This window comes from Cervus canadensis, chromosome 14 (genome assembly GCF_019320065.1).
Source record: "Cervus canadensis isolate Bull #8, Minnesota chromosome 14, ASM1932006v1, whole genome shotgun sequence".
Classification (NCBI taxonomy): Eukaryota; Metazoa; Chordata; class Mammalia; order Artiodactyla; family Cervidae; genus Cervus; species Cervus canadensis.
The window spans coordinates 27,117,490-27,140,434 of record NC_057399.1 but is presented as its reverse complement, the minus strand read 5'-3'; the positions used below and the strand labels follow the sequence as shown (position 1 = coordinate 27,140,434).

The 22,945-nt window shown below is 43.6% G+C and overlaps 1 protein-coding gene across 5 annotated transcripts in view; it reads left to right on the top strand.

The window, feature by feature from the left end:
- Positions 1–22,945, top strand: part of TJP2 (tight junction protein 2) — a 123,804-nt gene that overhangs the window by 38,215 nt on the left and 62,644 nt on the right. For 2 of the 5 annotated variants that reach the window (XM_043487128.1, XM_043487124.1), the window contains exon 1: positions 7,873–8,118. The exons of 2 other annotated variants lie outside the window; for them this stretch is intronic. In XM_043487128.1, coding sequence (XP_043343063.1) covers positions 8,059–8,118 — 60 coding nt within the window. In that variant the 5' untranslated portion in view covers positions 7,873–8,058. Of the gene's footprint in view, positions 1–7,870; positions 8,119–22,945 lie in introns of those variants that run through there. One more of the 5 variants, XM_043487130.1, reaches the window with a different exon arrangement.

Here is a 22,945-nt window from a genome sequence, read left to right as displayed (position 1 = left end):
GTTTTTTTAAGAAACTTATTTGGGGAGAGGAAATTCGAGAATTCTTAGACGCTAGAATCATATTTGATTTCAGAATTCTAATTCCTAGCTCATTGTTGTTGTTTAGTCACTCAGTCGTGTCTGATTCTCTGCAACCCCATGGATTGCAGCATGCCAGGCTTCCCTATCCTTCACCGTCTCCCAGAATTTGTTCAAACTCATGTCCTTTGAGTCAGTGATGTGCTCCAACCATCTCATCTTCTGTTGCCCCCTTCTCCTCCTGCCCTCAATCTTTCCCAACGTCAGGGTCTTTTCCAATGAGTTGGCTCATCACATCAGGTGACCGCAAAGTATTGAAGCTTCAGCTTCAGCATCAGTCCTTCCAATGAATATTCAGGGTTGATTTCCTTCAGAATTGACTGGTTTGATCTTGCAGTCCAAGGGACTCTCAAGAATCATCTATAGTACCACAGTTCAAGAGCATCACTTCTTGGGCTCAGCCTTCTTTATGGTCCAACTCTTATATCCGTACTAGTGGTTAAATCCTTGGCTGGAGTCAAATGACATTTGTGGTATTTACCATTTTAATATTGCACAGGGAGATTTTCACAAATATGATTCCCCAGCATTATTTGTTTAGTTGTTGTGTCAGCAAAAGCCCTCTTAAGTCAGTTAAAAAGAACCAAAAGGAAAACAGTAACAACAACCAAAGACCTACCTCAACCCCAACTCTGTGCAGTTGTCTTATTGCTGTAGACAATGAACTGAGGGACAGGAGAGCGGTGATGAGAATGGGCTTCGAGTCTGATAGGTTTGGAGTCTTACCCATCATCTACTCGGTGATGCCCTTGGACAAGCTGTTTTCCACAGGGCAATAATACCAAGTATACAGGGGCAATGGAAGGATTTACATTACATGAGTTAAAATTGTGTTTGAAAGATTTGTGGCACATGATGTGCATGTAATCAATTACTTTTTAATCCAGGTTTCTGGATTTTTTGATGGGGTGTTAACAAGTGGCACCTCTCCCTGAAGGGTGTGGGTTTTATATACTCTGCAATATAAATAGTAGTAAAAATAATTAAAGATGTCAAAACGCAGAGCACAGTGCCTTTAGGATCCAGGGCACCTTGCCAGGAGGAGAGGTCTCTCCACAGGCAGAGCATGCTCCATAGCAGGGTCTGTCCAGACGAAACCACATCCCAGAAAGTGCTTCTGTGATCTCCAGGATTGGACTTGGATTATGCTGTATCTCAACTCCTGTTGAGCAGGCTGAATATACCCAGGCCAGCCCCATAAGTTTCCTAGAAGCTGCCCATCCACAGTCTGGCACCCTGAGGTCAGCCCAGACCACAGCCACCTCCTTCCAGCCAGAACTCCGCCCAGCACCGTTCCAGGGCCGCCTCAGACTTGTAATCCATCCAGCTGATTCTGAGTTGCAAAGCCAATTCTTCTGTCAACTTTGTGGCCAGGTGAACCCATCATGGCCGGAAACATTGCCCAGTCCTTACACAGGATGGAGGGTGGGAACAGGGTGGGCTATGCTGGGGTTTGGTGTTTGTACCATTGGCAGTGAGAGGAGAGGCAAGTAGAAGCCACCATCCATTTAGAACTGAAAACTTTCTTTCCCTGTAAGTCTGATTACTGATATTTTCATCCTCTTTGTACTTACTGTAATGTCTTTTCATTGTAGTGATAATAGCAGCAATGCCAACATATTATCAGTGGTAATAATGATGATGACGACGATTAAAAAGAGGGAGCCCTTACTTGGACTACTCTCCCTTCCTACTATTGTTCCTCTCTGGTCTTTCCATCCCCTAAATAGACCATCTACCATTCCCACCCTTTCATACCCTGCACTGGGCTCTCTGAAACCCTTGTTTCATGGTAAATGAAACATTCAGCTGAACTCCACCTCCTTGCTTTAATTTAAACTTGGCTTTCTCCTGAGGGCATCATTTCCTGGTAGTAACCTCAAGGGATGCTTTCTACTTTAGATACAAAGAGAAATCTAAGCAGGAGCTGGCTTTTCTGGTCCATGCAGAGAAGCTCCAACAAAGGCTGTGGGGCAGGAATGAGCTTGGCAGGGTCTCAAGAGCAACAACTGCAAAGGAAGGCCAGTGCAGCTCCAGGAAGTGAGCTTGGGAGAGTGCAGGCTAGGCTGAGCCTGGAGAAGGCAGCAGGGTCCACTCATATAGGACACAGAGGCTGCCTTAGCCCAGGGCTGCTGCAGCAGGACACCGCAGACAGGGTGCTTAAACAACAGACATTTACTTCTCACAGTTCTGGAGGCTGTGAAGTCCAAGATCAAGGTGCTGGCAGACTCGGTCCTCAGTGAGGGTCCTCTTCCTGGCTTCCAAACAGCCGCCTTCTCGCTGTGTGCTCACAGGGCCATTCCTGGGTGCATGCACGTGGAGTTAACAAACTTGGGATGTGAGCGAGAGTAACATTAAATAACGAAATGTGAAGGCATGAGGGGCAGAGCAGAACTTTGAATGCCCTCTCCTGGATGTTCTTTTAGGGGATGTGAGGTGACTGCTTATGGAAGGAGGAGTCCTTTAAGTGAATATGCACAGTTACTGGTATGGTTGTTTGGCTGGGGAAGGGAAAGGAATGCCAGGCCTTTTGCAGAGTTTTAACTGCCAGCACCTAAATCATGCACGTATTTGCAATTCTTGTGCCCTGTCATCATTTGTGTACATGTCTTTCTCTTCATCATGCTGTGAGCAAGCACCCTGTTGTATAGTGCCTTTATCTGCTATATACCTACCCCAGGGTACCTGCTAGGCATTCAAGAAACACTTATTGAAGGAAAGTATCATTATAATGTGGGCCATTTTAAAAGTATTTATTGCATTTGTTATACTATTGCTTCTGTTGTTTATGTTTTATGGGTTTTTTTTTTGCCTGTAAGGCATGTGGGAAACTGCACCCCCTGCATTGGAAAGCCAAGTCTTAACAACTGGACCATCAGGGAAGTCCTGGGAGTGCCTTCATGATTCTAATCCACCAACCAGTGTACAGGCCAACTCAATTGCTTAGTTAGCCTGGAAACTTTTCATGTCGGGTTCCTTTGCTCCCATTTGATGATACTTTATAAAATCATGTTGCAAATATATGTGTGTGTGTGTGTATTTATCCCCAAATCTTAATGTTCTTGAGGAAATCTGATTAAAAGTGTTTAGTTTTTACAGTTATTTGAGGTCTTCTGACCCTGCTTTAAAGACTTTATACACTGTAATACATAATGACAAGTGTTAAAACATTTCATAAACAATAACTACAATTAAAAAAGAAAAAAAAGGACTGTATACACAGTCCTAACTATTCATCAAATCATGTTCTCGTATACTTTCCAATTCTTTTATATATATAGTAATTTTTTTGTTATTGCCATCAGGATAGAAAGTATTTCTGTTGGGTTGGTTTTTTGCCGCACTATGTGCTTGTGAGATCTTAGTTCCCCAACCAGCCTGGGCCATGACAGTGAAAGTGCAGAGTCCTAACTCCTGGACTGTCAGGGAACTCCCGAGGATAGATGCTATTTGTACCCTTTCTCATTGGTTATTATATTGTCATTATCCTTGTTGCTATACAGACTTCCTTATATAATTTTGAATGATGACTTGCTATGCCAATTAAGTTTATTTGCTGTAATTTAATAGTTCTCCAACCTTGGACAGTGATGGTTTCCATCTTATGTTATTATAAACAGGCATACAATGAAGTGCTGCCCCACCTCCCAGTCACCTGCTGTCATCTAACCCCCCAATCCTATCTTGTTATTGAGACAGCTCTGGCCAGGATGATCCATGGTTCTCTTCTTGGTGAACATCTTCTGTTCTTAACTGAACTCTTCAAAGTTCCATGTTGGCTGTTCTTCCCTCCTTGAAATTCATTCTTCTCTTGACTTTTTGGACACCTTACTGCAGTGGATTTTTCTTCTTTCCCTTCTGGCAGTTCCTCTTTTATCTCTACCTGGGGTCTTAAGCTTGCCTCCTGAGTATTGGCATTCCCTGGGATCTTCCCTAAGTATTGGCATACCCTTATTCTTTTCCTGCCTCAGTTTTTGTCATGTCTCTGAATACTCTCATTACCTCCCATGACCTCAGCTTTCTTGATACACTGGCAATTTCTAAATCTCTTCCTTTACCCCAAATCTGTCTACCTAAGATCTCGTTAATGCCTGGCACATAGTAGACACTTGAACATCTCCACCTGGAGGACCCATGGCCCTCAAAACTCAGTCAGTCCTTAACTAAATTCACCATCCTTCCTCAAGCCCCTCCCAAGATCTGTTCCCATTCCTTTGTTTCCTCTCTTGGCAAAAGACACTGTCATCTACTTAGTTAAACCAGAAACCTAAGAGTCACCTTAGACTCACTTCCCTTTTCCTTACCTCATATCTGATCAGGCAGTGACCCAGTCTGCTGATTCCACTTCCTTCATCCCTTGAGCTGGCTTCTTTTGTCTAACTTCATAGTCACATCATCTCTCACCTGCATTCCCACAAAAATCCTTTTTTTGTTGTTGTTGTTGTTGGCCTTGTCATTCTTACTGATGCCCCTCCCTGCAGCCCCCAGCCAACTCATCCATTTTCCAAGAAGCTGACAGAGTGATCTTCAAAAAATGCCAGTCTAATCCCACTTCTGCAGTGTCACAGTAGAACACAAACCCTGTTTGCCTGAACAACCTTCCCTCCTGCTACCTCAACAGCAAGCCTGTGGTCTCTTCCTTTTTTCCTCCACTTGATATTTGTTGTCTTCACCTGGAAAGCTTTCTCCTCTTTTTGCCTCACAAAGTCATTCCTCCCTGTCCTTTAGAATGTATAAGCTGCTATCTCATCTCTGGAAAGACTTCGCTAAACCCCATACCCCTATCTGAGTGAGGAACCCCTCCTGAAAGACCCTAGACTACCCTGAGCCACCAGGAATCTTGGTACTTAAGTGGTTTCTTATAATTTACTAATCGTCTACTGTAGTAGGCTGAACTCTGAGGCTAGCGCCTAACTAAGTCTTGTATCGGGGTTCTGACTTTATAGAAAGTATTTAGTAATTATTTGTTGGATAGAAGTTCTTTGGAGAAACAAAATTCTAGGAATGGGGTTCACATGTGCAAACCCACTTGTGAGAAATATATACTAGTATAACTTGCTTTTCCAAAGAGTTATATAGATTTATACTGCCACCAGCAGTGGTACTGTATCAATTGAAAGACTTGTTTCAACGTGAGTCAGAACTATGTATTGTGTCAGAATGTTGGCGTTTCTGCTATAAAAGTATGTCATCATTTGGGGTACTGTAATGTATTAGAAGGGCTTCCCTGGTGGCTCAGTGATAAAGAATCTACCTGCCCAAGCAGGAGATCCAGGGTTTGATCGCTGGATCCGGAAGATCCCACGGAGAGGGAAATTGCCACCCACTCCAGTATTCTTGCCTGGGAAATCCCAGGGACAGAGGAGCCTGGCGGGCTACAGTCCATGGAGTTGAAAACAGTTGGACACACCTTAGCAACTAAAAAACAGCCACAATGCAATAGAACTTTATGCAGTGATGGACATCCTATATCTACACTATCCGATATGGGAACCCACAAGTGTATGGCTACTGACTGAGCACTGGAGATATGACTAACATGACTAAGAAACTGGCCTTTCTGTTTCTTTTTGTTTTAATTTAAATTTAAATGTATCCAATACTCACGTGTGACAAGTGGTTATCATATTGGACAGTGCAGCTCTAGAGAGGAAAAGGAAAATCATTCAGCAGATATACTTGCTACATTCTGGGTTCCTTTCTTTTTAAATGCTAGTGGTATAAGCTCACATCACTAAGGTGTGACCAGTTCACAAATGGTGTCATTGTTATTATTAGTCAGCACTGCCTAATTTGGGAAACATTTTTATTTTTTTAATTGTGCTTTCATCAGGAGAGTAACACCTCACCTCAGGAATACAACCAAAGCATCTAATTCTGGAGACATAAAGAAAATTGGGAAATGTTACGCACAGTGCTTTTTATTCAGAGGCAGGCACTTTGCCATTCCAAAGGAGGCCAGAAGCCTAACACTTTCAGAGGCATCTGCTCGACTTGTTTTTCCACTTAAGTTGCCAAACTTGTTTTCATTAGGCAGGAAATGAAGCAAATTTTCAGGGAGAGAGCCTGGCATCTGCGTCTGCATCTCTTCAGCGGGTCCATCAACCCGTCTACCTTCTGGTGCTGCGCTTTAGTGGCTGACTCATGTTCAGCTCTTTGCACCCCCATGGACTGTAGCCCACCATACTTCTCTGTCCACGGGGATTCTCCAGGCAAGAATATTGGAGTGGGTTGCCATGCCCTCCTCCATCTACCTTCTGGCGGGCCTAGGTAAACTATGCACTATTCAACCTAGGAGCAGGATGGACTCAACTTTTCTCTCTCACAATGTGGTTTCCTTAAGATTTCAAACCCAAAGGTATATTTTTATTCAGTGTACCTGTTTTGATTCTCCAAATAACTTACATGCCTTTAAAATAAGGAAACTTTTATTTATTGTGGACAATTATATATACGTAGACTTCTCTGGTGGCTCAGACAGTAAAGAATCTACCTGAAATGCAGGAGACCTGGCTTCCATCTCTGGGTGGGGGAGATCCCCTGAAGAAGGGAATGGCTACCTACTCCAATATTCTTGCCTGAAAAATGCGGTTGACAGAGAAACCTGTTGGGCTGCAGTCCATGGGGTCGCAAACAGTTGGACACGACTGAGTGACTAACACACAACAGAGGACTCTACAATGAATAAATGTACTGAGTTGAATTTGATGAATCCTGCCTGATAAGCATTTGTGACCTACTTTGGGGCTTCCCTTCCCTTGTGGTTCAGCTGGTAAAGAATCCCCTGCAATGCGGGAGACGTGGATTCGATCCCTGGGTTGGAAAGATCCCGTGGAGAAGGGAAAGGCTACCCACTCCAGTATTCTGGCCTGGAGAATTCCAAGGACTGCTACAGTTCATGGGGTCGAAAAGAGTCGGGCAGGACTGAGCGACTTTCACTTAAAAAAAAAAAAAAAGCCTCAGAAGCTGTTGATGGAAGAGGAGTTTTAATCTCTCCTGGAGTTGTTGGGAATGTGCCAAAGAGATAACTTGGAATATATTTTCCTCAAAAGTCTTGTATTTAACACGAACATCTCACACCCTCCGAATTCAGGGTATCAATTGTTGAGCCCAGAAACGTGGGGGTACAGTCGTGGGTGTGTATGTGTGTGTGTTGGCTGGCCGGTCTGGTCTCTAGGCAGGACAAAAAGAAACTTTGGAGATTCCCTGGTTCCTTCTTTTGCAAACCTCTCCAAAAAGGGTTCGTACAAGCTGCGCACGCGACCTTGGGGGTAGAAAGAAAGTGAAAGTGTCAGTCGCTCAGTAGTGTCTAGCTCTTTGCGACCCCATGGACCCACCAGGCTCCTTTGTCCATGGGGTTCTCTAGGCAAGAATACTGGGGTGGGTTGCCATTCCCTTCTCCAGGGGAATCTTCCTGACCCAGGGATCCGAGCCTCCGTCTTCCACATTGCAGGCAGATTCTTTCCCCGCGGACAATGAGACCACCCCGCACTCACTGCTAACTTGCAGCGCTTCCCCGGCGCGCGCCCGGAGCCGGACCTGCTGCCCCGAGTGCGCGCCGCGGAGCGAACCATCGGGTCCGCCGGAGGGGGGTTGGGTGTGAGGGCCGCGGGACGCTCGGTCCTCGGGGTCTCCCTGCTGCCGCCCCCCTCTTCGGTCCTCAGCCGAGAGTCTGGCACGCCGCTCCGCGGGGACTCCGGAAGCACGGCGCCTGCAAGCCCTCCCCCCGGCCGTGCAGGGGTGGTAGCGGCCCACTTGAGAGTTTCCGCGGCCAGGCAGCCGGCGCAGAGGCGCTGCGTTGGGTAGGGGGCGGGCCGTTGCCGCCGCCGCCGCCGGTGGAGGGAGGGACAAAGGGGTGGGTCCCCGCGGACTTGCACCGGGCTAAAACCCGGCTGCGGGGCGGGGGACTGACCTGCAGCCTGGACAAGGAGGAGGAGTGGGGCCCAGGACAGGCGCGCCCACGCGGGACCGCGCCCGAAGATGCCGGTGCGAGGAGATCGCGGGTTTCCACCTCGGCGGGAAATGTCAGGCTGGCTCCCTGTGAGTTCCATCTTGCGTTCCGCTTGGTTGGGAGAAGGGTCGCGAGGAGAGAGCCTGGGAGCTCGTGGTGGGCTTCCCGGATGCGCCATGGGTGACTGGGATTCTCCCATGGGGAGGTGGGGTTGAGGGCAGCGGGTAGGTTTCACCGGACGGGGGTGGTGGCTCGTGGCCTCCGAGGCTCCTGGATCCTTCTCTCTGTTCTCTAAAGTCACTTGGATTTCGCGTTAAGTCGCGAATAGGGAAAAACTGTCTTGAACTCTGTCTTGGATCCCTACTACTTCGGGGGCGTCTCGCTGTGCCTGCTGTGTCGCCTGCCCTGTGCCTTTTTGCTTCTCGGTTCCAAACCTCACTCTCTGGTTGATGCAAAATTACAGGCTTGTGTGCGTGAGACTCACTGACAACTCTTTGGACCAGAATCCTCATTTTCCCTTTTAATCAGTTACATCTGCAGTAGAAGTAAAAGTTGTTTGCTGTAGGAAGTGGAGATGGGGTTTGGGAGGACGCCACGAGAAGAGAGTGATGAATTGTTTGTACTCTGGTATTATCTTACCTGTCACCAGTTCCTTTTCTGTCTTCATTTGTGAAGTCTCTGCTTTACACAGTAGTTTTATTTTAAATTATAAATAATCAGGGTTTTGACTACAGGGTTTTAAAATTCTTGAAATGTGGATGAACTTGGGAGTGAATACTCCAGGGCTTAGTAATGGAAAGGAATACAGCCTCCCACCTCTGTTTTAGCTTCAGTTAGGCAGCGCTGCCGTCTTGGCAGCTGTCTAGCCTGAGTAATGGTTGTGGTTTCCCTGCAGTTCCCAGTGGAAACTGCCCTCATAGAAACTGCCCTCATCCCGTCATAGAAACTGCCCTCCCTTCCTCAGTTAGGGGAATCCCAGCAGAGAAGGCAAGAGGCCCTTGTCCTCAGATCTTTAGGTGGTCTGGGCCAGCTGTGCTGACCCTCTGGGAGAACAGGTCCACTTGTGTCTGGATTATTCCTGGGCGAGATAGTCTGCATACAGACTTTGGAATCAGACTTTTCTTTTTAAGTGAGGAGTTAGTGGTCATGATTGCATTTGTAGCAGAGTGCCATGTGATAGTCTGCCTTAGAGAATTAAATTTGGTTATTAGATAAATTTTCATGACTGGCTTCACTTCAGTGTGGGGATGCCTCTGTCACCCTGTCTTGTTGGGGAAGAATGCAAATCTTTAAGACTATGTATTCCAATTAGAGATATGAACAGGATGCTGTAGTTTTCCCTCTTTGGGGAGATGAAAGAAGGGGGGGTGCCTTACTAAGGCGGTGGTGGCTTTTGAGGTTTTTCTTGCACTTTTTCTGAGCTGCTGTCAGAGATTGACGAAGGGAGATTTCCCCCACCTCGATTCGTTGCTGCAACTTTTTCAGGACCACGCAGCTAATAGCATAATGAGCACCTACTTGTGCCAGTCCATTGTGAAGAGGTGAGTGCATGAGATAAGCAAGACTCAATTTCTGTCTTTTAAGAGTCTGCTATACAAGCTGAAAATTTTAGGTGTGTTTTTAGATTGTGCAGACTCTCTCTGCTGGGATACCTGTGGCTGAAGGAGGGAGTGTGAGTTACAGATGCACACTCTGCAGGACGGAAATGCAACAAAGTGTGGGATTGTCCTCTGCACACTCCCTTCGGGGATTCTTTTGGGGAAGAAAGTTTGCTGTTTGAACAGATTCCTCACAGCGTAAGTCAGTCTGGAAGATGGGGCTAATAACACGCCTCACAGGGTTGAGTGAGAACTGAGTGAAATGTGCCGGTGCCTGACTAGTGGGTGCTAAATAAACAGTAGCTTGTACAGTCATTCCTCGGTATCATGCAAGGGGGGAGAATGGTTCTGGGACCTCTGTAGGATACCAAAATCCAAAGATGCTCAAAGTCTTTAATATAAAATGGCATACATAGTATTTTCCTGTAACCTCAAGGCATCCTCCTGTACACTTTAAATCATCTCTAGGTTAAGATCCCCTAGAGGAGGGGCATGGCAACCCACTCCAGTATTTTTGCCTGGAGAAGCCCATGGACAGTGGAGCCTAGCAGCTGTGTTCCATAGGGTTGGCAAGTAGTCCCATAAGACTGAAGTGACTGAGCATGCAAACACAGGCTACTTACAATACCATATACAATGTAAATATTATGTAAATACTTGTAATCACAATGTAAATGACATGTAAATAGTTCTTGGTATGACAAATTCAAGTTTTGCTTTCTGGAACTTTCTGGGATTTCTCCCCTGCCCCCATACATTTTTGGTCCATGATTGGTTGAATCCTCAGGATATGGAGGGCTGACTGTAATATGAACCAAAACAGGTGCTGAAAACTCTTACATGCAGGATCCTGGGTTACTAAGGCAAGTGGGACCTAGAAGCACAAGTAGGAGATGCCAGGTAGGTATCAGGGCAGTTGCTGGGGGAAAGAATAAGAGATGCTCACACTCTTGAAAGACCTTGAATGCCAGTAAGAGAACTTTAAGAAAAAGCCACAGAAATCCCTAGTGTATTAATGACTTGACTTTTCCTGCAAAGGAGTGAGCCAGTTTCCTAGTAAACACTCTACCCCACACCCCCTACATAGGGAATATTACTATTTGGGGGGCACTCATATGCTTAAGATCTTAAATTTTTTAGCATCACTTGTTGGGGAGTTCCATTTGTAAGGATTTCTGCCTCTATTTGTTTAACTTTTAGTCTAATTCTTTGTATATTGACAAAAGGTCGCAGCCACACGTTTCTCTTCCGTGGGAGAAGTGCCTGGGAATTCAAGGGAGCTGATAAAATCCCTGGTGACTTCAGCAAGTTTTTCTTTTCTGAAGACTTTCTTCTTAGGAGACAGATAAGTCCTTGAAACTAGGCAGGGCCACTTGAGTCTTGTGTGCCGTCACATGTTCTATAGTTGAAAAAGTCATGCAGATTTGGTGGGAGAGTAGCTTTATGTGTGGGAAGGGCGGGTGGGGTGAAGAGTTAGGAAGGGTTAGTAGTCACGCTGAGACTTTCAACATACCTCTACCAAAAATATGAGCCATCAGGGAATTCCTTGCCTAATCCCTGAAACAAATCCCATTGAGGAGCTGTGGCTGTAGATTAGTTTATCTAGGTTGAGAGCTGATACCCTATAAAATGCCTTGTTGATCAGACTTGAGGCGATAATCACAGGGCAACAAGTGCTGGGCTGGAATGGCCTTGGACCAGCCAGCCTTGGGGTTGAGAAGAATTTTCATTGAAAATTAAGTGGGCATGGTAGAATGATTGTCTAAGATGTTTTACTGAGTTCATTTTTTCATCCTAAATCCAAGCGTCAGGGTCAGACACATAGATTCAGGGGTCAGATTCAACACCTGTTTAGTGGGTTAAAAACTTGTTTTCTTACATGGCCCTTTTAAAAAAAAATTTTTTTTTTTTTAAATTTTTTGGCTGCACTAGATCTTCATTGCTGAGCACGGGCTTTCTCTAGTTGTAGTGAGCCGGGGCGATGCTCTCGTTGTGGTGCAAGGGTTTCTCGTTGTGGTAACTCCTTTTGTTGAGAAGCACGGGCTGTCGGTGCACAGGCTTCAGTAGTTGGGGCTTGTAGGTTTAGTTGCTCCACAGCATGTGGGATCTTCCTGGACCAGGGATCTAACCCTTGGCCCCTGCAATGACAGGTGGATTCTTAACCACTGGACCACCAGGGAAGTCCTACATGGGCTTTTTTTTAAGGTTCAGAAAGAAATATTCCCTAAAGCAATTTAGAACCTACTTCATCCCCACAGGAACTTTTATGATTACCCTTATGAGTAGAAGCTCCTTTAGCTAGCAAATTTATGAGGGTTTGAGATGGTATCTCCTTTAAAAAGTTTGCAAAAGTCATATAACAACAATGGAAAAAAGTTATCAGGCACTCAGTCCCACTATCTGCTATTGGCAATAGCTAGTTCCAGGTTTGAAGGCTACCTAGGAAGGGAGCCAAGTAAATCTGTACGCTGCCCGTGTCACCGTATGAGGAAGAGAGTTCTGAGGTGGAAAGTACCAGCGTCCACTTTTGCAGCTTCATTAGGAAGTGCCCTTCCTAGAACTTGGCCTCTGACTGCTAGAGCCCAGGCAGTCCTGCATGGGCCTTCCCCTAATGGTGACTGTTTCATTCTGGCTTTTTAAGGGGACTAGAGTCTCTTTCATCCAAAGCTGCATCAGCCTCAATAATGAGCTCAAAAGGGAGATGCAGGACTGTCATTGGAAAACCATCTATGAAGTTTGTTGTGCATTTTCTCTTGTCTTTTTTGCTATCTCCTGAACAGTGTTTTTTTCCCAAGTGTGTTGTACAGACAGACTGTACAGGGGGGGGACATTGCCCTTTCTTTAATTACCGTGCATTCCTCTTGTATAAATAAAAAACGTAAAGCCAGTCTGTAAACTCACTTATTTCATGGATAGTTTGCTTAGAATGGGGCAAAAATAAGTATTAAGTAAAACAGTGAGTTTGATTTAAGAAAAATAGTAAATTATCAGGATGAGCGGAGTGAGAATAAGATAAAAAATTGTGAAGAGAGCCCTTGAAATCTGAGTTTTGGAAAATACTCTTAAATTGTGGGTGTGACATTTAGGTATGGAGAGCTAGGTGTACCTCAACCACACCTTCAGGGAAGTCAGCACAGCATGGCCCAGAAAAGACAGGAAAGTTGAACTTGATGGACTTATGTCTTAATGTGTGCATCGAGCCATTGTCTACCCAGTTCTCTTATCTGTAACTGCAGACAGTGTATTTGTGAAGCTATTTAATGTCTTCTGTAAGTCTCATTCCTTTCTCTGCTTCCCGTGAGCCATTCTGCAATATGAAGGTCCGTTGGTGTGACATTTGCAGTAGGATAGCGTGAAAAGAGGGGAAGAGCTTTGGCCCTCCTGGAGGACATACCTCTGTTACCAGATACACCTTAGTCACCGTTCATCCGTGCTTAAGAGTAGAGAGACCCAAGCAGCCTCCCGTGGAATGCATCTAACTCACTAAAAACGAAGCTCATATTGGTCTGTAAATTATACTTTAACAAGGATTGTCATAGGAATCGTAAGTCTTGAGATAGGGAAAAGCGCCCTGCTGTGACCTGGAGGAAAGAGCAATTGAAGTTCTTCATGGTCGGTGAATAAAACCATGGCAGGAAAAAAAAAAATCATGACAGAAAACACTTTGTTTCAGTCACCAGAATCCCTAATTCTGTGGGTGTGCACAGTTTTCATGAGAAATCCTAGGCTTTCAATTAGTAACTTGTTCTTTAGTCATTTAAAGTCAGTACAGATATTTGTTTAGTGCCTCTGCCAGATGGTTAAAGTTAAATCAGGTCTTTAATCTTAAAAACAGTGCAGCTTCTCTGTCATTTATACATCATGGTGTGTTGCAAACCATAGCAGTGTAAATTTTGATGATAATGAGTGTTTTATTTTAGCTTTCAGGCTAAATATTTTGTCTGATTAGATTATAGACTATAGTTTCTACTTATGTTTCTGTTCCTCCATCATTTTCTGTGTGTGTGTGGAGAGGGTGGAGAAGAGTTTGGGGGTATTGATAGTAGTGGTAAAAGACTATTGATAGATCTTTTGAAAATAAAATATTTGTCGGATATTTCAGGAAGCTCTTCTGACCCCAGGATTTCAAATTATACTATTAATCGTGGCAAAAACGTCATGTCACATCCTTGAGTACAGATGTTTACTGAATTTTACCCATATGCATATGTGAGCACGGATTTCAGAGATAATCAATACAGTAATTATTATATGTGTTATAGACTTTACTCAGCCATATGAAATATATACATTATGTTCACAAGAGAAAAATGTCGTCTTTGGAAACTTTAATTGTACTATGCTTCATCTGACAGACACCCTATATAACCACAGGTCTAAGTATATAGTTATGTTTTTATAGCTAGTGACAATACAGTTAGTGAGAAGTCAGGGGCATTTAGAAGGAACATATATAATACACTGTGGAAGAAAATTATTGGGATAGTCTTGCTGGTCGTTAAAGAGTTGGACACGACTGAGCGACTTTCACTAACAGTTATTAGGCTGTAATTAATAGGTAATGACTAGAGTCCAGTTGTATGTGTTGTTTTGTTGGCCACAGGGCATACAGGATCTTAGTTCCCCCACCAGGGATTGAACCTGGGTCCCTTGCAGTGAAAGTGCAGCGTCCTAACCAGTGGGCCACCAGGAGAGTCCCAGAAGCTGGTTGTATCTTTGCCATTGTATGTGTTAGAAAAAGCTTTGTTAGAGATGAGAGAATACTGCAGATACTCGGTTTTGTCACTTAGTTGGAGGTGAGCTGGGGAAATAATGCATTCTAGTCATCAACAGGATTTCATGAACTTCTCTTCTAGGACTTGTAGCTTCGTGAACCTTTGTTGTTCTGATGAAATAATGTTCCATGTGTGGCTATTTGTTTCCATTCACCGAGAAACATTTCTTATAAAGGAAGTGTTCCAAATCCTAGGTTGTGGGGTTTCTTCTCTGCCTCCTTTTGCAGTGGACATCTGAGAGGTTGCGTGTGCTGGGCTCGGCAATGGGGAGGAGGGGTGATGTATCCGTCAGAGGCTACCAGCCCATTCTCCATCCTCGGACGACTGTCTCCAAATATATCTAGCAAAGCGGAGTGAAGTTCTTTGAAGAAATCAGTATTAGCCAAGCTAGCCATTTCTGCTTTCGAAAAGAATAGTTTAGAAGAAACTTCCTGGTGAGCTCATTTTTAGTTGCTCCCTTATCCTCCTTCTTCAGGCTGAATCAGTTACCTCCTGGCCTGTGATTGGTTATTTGCACACGCCAGTGTTTATTTGAGCCCTTATCATGTCTGCCTTATGCCAGTCATTTCCTGTCAGCTGTGAGCACCTCCCTGGTCTGCGTCATCTTGGTCACCCCAGACACTGACAGGTCACCAGGCACATTCACTAAAGGATTGACCACATTTTACTGACTTGATTTGGGGAAGCCTTATTGCATAAAGTAGTAAGAATGAAAGACTCATTGAGAACTTGGATTCCTAGATTCCTGACATTGATAGAGTGAGTGGATGATAGTTTGTCCATAAGAAAAAAATAATGTAGAATTTTATTAATATACAGATCCTTTCTTTGATGGTATATAAGCTGTACTAAGAATTAGCTTGGTGACTTTAGCTAAGGCATGTAATTCTATTAATAATTCCCAGGTACTTTATAGGGATAACTATACTTGATCATCTCTGAAGTCTCTTACTGTGCTTAAGATTCTCAGTATCCAGTGTAAAGCCTAGAGAACATTCTAAATTTCTTTTGGTTCTTGTTACCTTGAAGTACTCTCATACTCCTTAGACAAATTGTGTGTGTTTTCTTTCTCTCTGTTTTCTCTTTGAAGAAGAGATTCAATGCAGTCTCTCTGCAAAGCAGTTTTTTAAGAGTGGCTGTCTTGTTTAGCTCAAGAAGTGATGGAAAGATCTATTATTCAGTTGCAGCTTAAATAATGTACCAGCTCAGTGGGTACTGAATTCTCTTCCTCACTCTGCAGCCCCAAGTCAGCAGCTGCAACCATCTCACAGAGCTTCTTGAGAGTTCTTTTTCCTTCCTCTTCCCTTTCCCCTCCACCCTTCCCAGTGAAAGCTGCATCCTGGGAACCTCCAGTAGCCCCTCCCTTCCCCATGGAATCCTCTCCCAGGAACCACATTGCCTGTAGCATGGGCACAGAAGGTAAGGCAGGCCTGTCACTAGGAGCCCTTTCTGACTTGTTCTTCACCAGTGTGCTGGAGACAGCCTCCTGGTGACTGTTGCAAGACCTCTTTCGTTGTTACTGACTGGCATGAAGTCACTCTCCGGCAGCCACATTTCATGGTTACCTCAGGCACTTGGGGTTTTTTCCGCCTAACTTCAGGGAGAGCACTTCGCCTGCCTTGGTCGGGTCTGTTTAGTGTCTGGGTGAGTTTTAAGAGGGGAGAGAGATTTGTGGCATCTCAGACATCCATTGAAATTTTCCAGAAATGCAACTGGAAGTATTTGTGCTTTTCCTTCTGGTGTTATTGTGAAGAGTCTAAAAACAGGCAAGTGGCAATACATTGAAATCAAGAGGTAATGAGTTCACTTTGAATATCAGCGTTTTTTCAGGTTTTAATCAGAGGCCGAGAACGAAATGGCAACCCACTCCAGTATTCTTGCCTGGAGAATCCCAGGGACAGAGGCGCCTGGTGGGCTGCTGTCTATGGGGTCGCACAGAGTTGGACATGACTGAAGCCACTTAGCAGGCAGCAGTAGAAGAAGCAATACTCGATTGGCTTATAGTGCTTAAGTATAGTTTGCAGATGTCTTTACTCAAGAGTTGGGAAGAGACAGGAAAGGTAGACTGAATTTACCAAAGAAGTGAGGTGAAAAATATTTGCCTGAAAGTGAGGAAAATTTTCCTGTGGGAACAGTGGTCTCCTGAGTGTGTCCTCAAAAGCTTACTTAACTCACAGCGAAGTTTTTTCTATATTATTATTTTCCTGTATTTTTAAAAATTAAAGTATAGCACATATAGTAAAACCCAGAAGTGGGGCGCTTGATACTTTTTTTGTTTTAATTGTAGTAAAACACAGTACGATCCACCATTTTAACCATTCTAAGTGTAAATTCAGTGGCATCTGCTTGTGCAGCCACCGTTACTATCCAGTTGCAGAGCTGGCTGAACTTTTACATGAATGTATGCATTGTGTGATTACCACCTGGATCAAAAAATAGAACTTTCCATCACTCTAGAAGGTTGTTTTCTCTTGCCACTTTTTCGACTGGTACCACCCCACTGACAAGGGAACCTCTCTTAGCATCGTATAGCTTTGCTTCACACTTTGATAGGATCTGTATAAATGAAATCAGCATTTGGTATCTGGTTTCCTTCCTCAGGGTAACCTTTGTGTGGTTATGTGATTCAGTAGTTTTTTTTTTTTTTTTTTTGCTCAATAATATATACGTCATTTATATGAATTTACCAGTTTGTTTATTCATTCTTTTGTTGATGGATATTTGGGTTGTTGTCAGATTTTTGTTTTATTTCTATTATGGGTAAAGCTGCTATGAAAGTCACCTAATACTTGGTTCTGTTGGCTTGTGCCCCCATTTCTCTCGTATAAATTCCTAGGAGTAGAATTGCTGGGTCGTGGGCTGGAGACATGCTTAACTTTCATTCTGTGACTGTTGAAGTCAGGCAGACCTGGGTGTGAGTTCTTTTTGTCCTGAAACTTGCGTGGCCTTAGGCAATTTACTCTGCTCACCGGTGAAGACAGACATTATTCTAGATGTTTCAAGGAGAAAGGGATTTAATGGAGGGAATTAGATGCCTACAGAACAAAAGGCTGGAGGGATGAAAACTCAGGGCCCATCCCTAGGTCTCTGATTTGCCTCCTAGAAAGTTAGAAAGCTGCTTCTGCCCCGAGCCAGGACGGCTTTGATTTTCTCAGCCTCTGTAGCCAAGAGGAGGCTGAAACGATATGGAGCTTGGAGGTAGCTGCAAAACTCTGTGGTCTGAGAAGTCAGTTTCTGCCTATGACTGCTGCTACAGGAAAAGAAAAAGGAAAACAAATGGCATCTGTTTCCCTTCATCCTTTTAGATCTTAAGTAAATACTTGCACCTCATTAGTACCCCTTGGGCAAAGGGATTGGGGCTTCTAGTCTCTGGGATTAGGGGAAGCTGAGTGTCAGCAAACAAGAAATGGCATAGGTGCCTCCTGGGGTTGCAATGGCAATTTGATTGCAGTGGTTCTAATTTGCTTGTATTATCACTATTACCGAGGAACATGATGCCACAGTAGTCATAGGACTGCTTTCTGTAATCTGTGTTCAGAATCAGTACTTTATCAGACTTTATCATCACCAGCTGGAGTGTGGATGCCACTGTTAAGCTGTCCCAAAGTATTGTCTCTGAAGGGCCTCTGTTTCTCAACTGCTCTGTGATGGTTGGTACTTTTCAGTATGAGTAAGCTTGAGAAGTTTTAATTTGCAGGCCTATAAATTAATACAGGCTGCGAAGTGACTTGGTTCTAAGAGCTGCTCTTTGGTGTATAACTTTGTGAAACTTAATGAATATTTCCTTTTTTAAAAAAAAAAAATGTATTTACTTTTGGCTGAGCTGGACCTTGGTTTTCTAACCACGATTTTCTAACCGTGGGTTTCTCTAGTTGTGGCGTGCACGCTCAGGAGTTGCAGCATGTGGGCTTAGTTGCCCACGTGGAGTCTTCTTGGACCAGGGGTCAAACCTGTGTCCTGTACATTGGCAGGTGGATTCTTAACCAACCACTGAACCACCAGGGAAGTCCAGGTATTTTCTTTTTGAAGTCGTTTTGATTTACTAGTTTTATTTTTTTAATGTTTAAAGAATTTTATTGAAATACAGTTGATTTACAATGTTGTGTTTCAGGTGTACAGAAAAGCAGCTCTGTTATACATGTAGATAAATATATATACATTTTAAAATATTTTCTTCCATTATAGGTTATTACAAGATACTGTAATATCCCTGTGCTGTATAGTAGGCCCTTATTGGATATCTGTTTTCTCTGTAGTAGTATGTTTTAATCCCAAACTCCCAACTTATCCCCCCCCCTGATTTGTTACTTATTAATAAAGTAAAAGGTCTTATGTAAATCTGGTTTATAGATTGATGGGCTTCCTTGGTGGCTCAGATGATAAAGAATTCGTCTGCAGTGCAAGAGACCCGGGTTCGATCTCTGGGTTGGGAAGATCCCCTGAAGAGAATGTCCCCCTTTCCTCTCTCTGTCTTTTAACTTCTTCTGTCTTTTGACAAGTTAAGTGAAAAGATTCAATCTTGATCCTGTTTTGTGCCTCACGTCTCATGCTGATAGCACATGCTAGTCTACCAAAACATTTGGCAATAGTGTCTGACCCACTTCTTATCTGCAAAATATGAGCTGTAATGTGTTGCTCTTGAGACATTTAAACATCTTGACTCGGTTTTTGCAAAACCCTCCCTATATAATGATGCCCCATGTGGAAAGAACTGAGTTTTTCTTAATTTAGAATGTCTTCTCTCTCATTCAAAGAATTTTGCCTCTGACCCTGACTAATTAGGGACGTTACTACTATTGCTTTCAGGTGAGTAGCTAGAATCAGACTAGCCAAGTGATTTATTGATTCATATTTTATTTTAGGCTTAGATCTGTAGTGCTGCTTCTGAAGACTCCTTGCAGAGAAATTTGAAGTGGTAAGGAAAGCAAATGTTCTAAGTGCCAAGATAAGCATGAGCAGTAACTTCATTTCAGCCACTGGTTCAGCAGAGTGAGCTGGCTCTGCGCAAAAGCTCGCTTAAATTTTGAACATGCTAGAAATATACTGACAGAATCTCCTGTTTTATCTCTTTTTTCGCCTGACTTAGCCAGTCAACCAGGGCTAACAGTGGATGTCCAAACAGTTTACAGTGGCTAATACAATGCACAAAAGCTTTCTTTGTTTGGAGAGTGGAAAATAGAGCTGAAGGGGGGCTTCTTAAGGGCACTGACCTAATTTCACTCCTACAACAAAAATGATTGGTTTTAAACATATATGTATTTCTGATCCAGGTGTCTATGAATATTTCAGCTAGTAGTGTTACAGCCTGAGGAAGGGTCGCACAGTGCTGCTTTGTGTATTTTTACAAAGCAGCCTTATTTTTATTTGACAGTGTCCTTTAAATTTAGAACAAGAAGTCAAATTCTTGCATGAAATGATAATTCCACAAAAGCCAAGGAATTAAGAAAGGCAGCTGGCATTGCACCATCACCCCTCTCAATCCTTGAAACCTCCTCACATTTGAGAACCGGTTAGTCACCAGCTTTTTAAAAATAAAGTTCTCTGGGGGCCATTCCTGTGTAAAATGTTGGGAAATAGAGCTGAGTTTAAAGTAAAGTTAGTTCAGGCATTGCCAAATTTTCTGAATTTCTTAATTTTCATGTTTATGATTTACTTTGTATGTATCATGTTCATGATTTACTTTAGAAATCACATGTCAGCAATGTTTTTACTATTACCCCAGAATATTTGCAGGCAGTATGCACTGCCTTAAAGAATCTCTCTCGCTTATTAATAGAACCAAGGAGAGTACACATGTCACTTGGGGGTGGGGCAAGGGAGGAAGCTCATTTGGCTTTGGTGTAGTAATGAGCTCCAAGGAACAATGGCATTGTTGTTCTAAGCGGTCTTTGAGTGTGATTAGTTGGTGACATATAAATGTTGGCCCAATTGGATTATGTCCCAGCGATGAACTGTCCTGAGAAAATGACAGTCACTCACCTATCACTCCAGACAATCACCAGACTTGTCCTTTCGGCTTTACATTTGGGATAATGATTTATGCAGCGAGGTGCCCTCGACATGAGCTGGTATCCTGCCTGTCTGCTGTCTGTCTGTCTCTTCCGTCTCTTCCAGCTTAGACATTGTTGGCTCCATCTGTGTAGTCTGCAACATGGATAGTTCATTTTCTCCGTGAGAGGGAACATAAGCTTTTTGACTGGGATGAGCTTCGTCAAAATGAATGCTTGGAAAACAGTGAACTGCAAAATAAATGTCCCCAGTTAGATGTAAACCTCATTGCTTGTGTTTATCCTTTTGGAAGAGCAGTGTGTTTTCTGAGAGGCCTGGGTTCTGCCTAGTGTTGGAAGAAGGGTCACTTTTAACACTGGGGGGGTGATTGTGAATTTTTGAGGCCAGTTATGGTCCTTGGCATTACTACTCCAGGCATAGAATAGTTGCTTAGTAAATCAGGGAAGGTGAAAGGAGGAGAATGGAGACAGTCCTTTTGAAAACTGAAAAGAGATTGGTCTGGGTATGTATTCTCTTGCCTTGCTCACTGTGTTTCCCACTGCCCCCCCCTTCCCCCCAAAACCATGCTGGTGGCTTGGAGACTAAAGCTGCAACATTCCATTACATTATTGGATGAACAAATGTAAAATAGGCATTAATGGACTTTATAGAATGGTTCTGAAGCTCTGTCCTTGATTTCTGCAAACATGGGTATGTTGGGGGCTGGCTTTCTAAAGTTCCACCCAAGTATCCAGTAGAACTCCTGATATCTCTGTAAAATACCTAATGGTCAGGGGACCCCAGGACATAAAGTAAGATGCAGACAGACTTTTCTCTGGTGAAGTGAGAGAAGCCACATGGCTGATGCAGTGTTAGTGCAGTGTTAGACCTTGGTACAGACCTCACTGAATCCTCCCAACCAGCTGGGAGTGGGTGTTAAAACTCAATTTTATAGGTGAGGATAATGAGGCTCAGAAATGTTAAGTAACATGTCCAGTCTTGCATAGCTTGTGTGACAGGGAGGGAATTTGAGTCAAGGTCCATTTAATTTGAAACTTACAGGTGCTTTCAGCTCCCAGCTCTGCTTTCCAGAATCAGATGAGCAGAGAAATAAGAGGGAGAAGCTAATGGCCCTCTCTCTGTTGATTTGTAGGATTTTTTTCACATTATCACTGAAAGTATACAGAAAGTTTTCCTCCAGGGAGTCACAATGAAATAGCAATGTTTTTAATAGAGTTGTTTTCATTTTTCAATGACCCATGTGTGTCCATTACTGTAGGAAGCCCCAAAGACACTAAGGTGAGCAAGACACAGTTTTATGGGGAAGTCGATTATGTAGGCTACTAGTGAAAATCATAGTTTTGTTATAGAAATATTAAGACTCTCAAGTGAGAGTGTCCACTTTCTTCAAGTCCACAGCTTCTAGTTAGAAATGACTGTGTAATCCCATCCCACAGAAAACAGCAGTTGTTGTTAATGTCAAGAAAAACTTGTTGCGGCTATAAAGCATCTGAGTTGTGGAATCAGAAAGAATGTTCATTTTTGATAGGCAAGTTTGGGAACCTGCCTGTTAAGGATCAGAATTCCATTATTAGTTTCATCAGGATCAAAGTACATCTTTTAAAAAACACTAAGAGGTGTAGATCACCAGGCATGCACAGTTCAGTGGCAGGTAGGTCATCTTTTTGTGATATCTACCTGAGACTGGAAGCATTGATATATAAAACTGAGAGATTGGGTTAAAGATAGAAAGGGAATTTTAGAGCTTCATTTGGCGATGGAGTGCTGGAGGGTTCGCCTTTGGAGGCTTTGGGGTAGGAGGATATTGAAAACCAGAGCAACAAGCACAAGGGGTAGAAAGAGCTAGACAGGCTCCAAGTGCAAACTTTCTCTCCTGTTCCCCCTGGAGTCCTGTTAAGGGCATTTTTGTCATCCTCACATCCTCACGGCATGGCTTTCTTCCCTGAGGACCCAGAATTGAGGAGTTCCATGAGCTTCCATAGACAGTTTAATAAGGCTGACATTGTTTGAAATGTTGGTTCTTGGTTCAAAGCTCAGCCATGACAAAAGGTAGATATGTAATTCTGACCAGATTCTGTGGTGGGTGATGGAAACTTCTAGTGTTCTCATGTTCTCTTTAAAAAATTTCTTCTCCCGTGGCACTGGTCTTGGTCTGTAGGTGCCACTTGCTCATTGTCTTTTTGTGGGGGTACACAGGCAGCAGCCCAGCTTGAGAGCAGAACCAAAGTTTTCACTTCTCTGTGTTCAGCACATTTCTTCACAGAGTGTCTTGCCCAATAAGTGTGTTGATAATGCTCCTACCTGTAGTTAATTATCCACTTGGAGGACTATCTGAAGCAAGGTTTTGATCTCAGGCCAGCTTTCTATGTGGTATGTGATTGGAAATTGTTAACAAGTTCAAATTTTTGTTTAGGTAAAATATAACCAGAAGTTCCACTGCTACCAAAACCAAGGGTAGTTCACTTTGAATTGACCTAACTTTGCAATTATGAATCCACTAAGACCTTGTATGTGTATGTGTGTGCTCAGTTTGT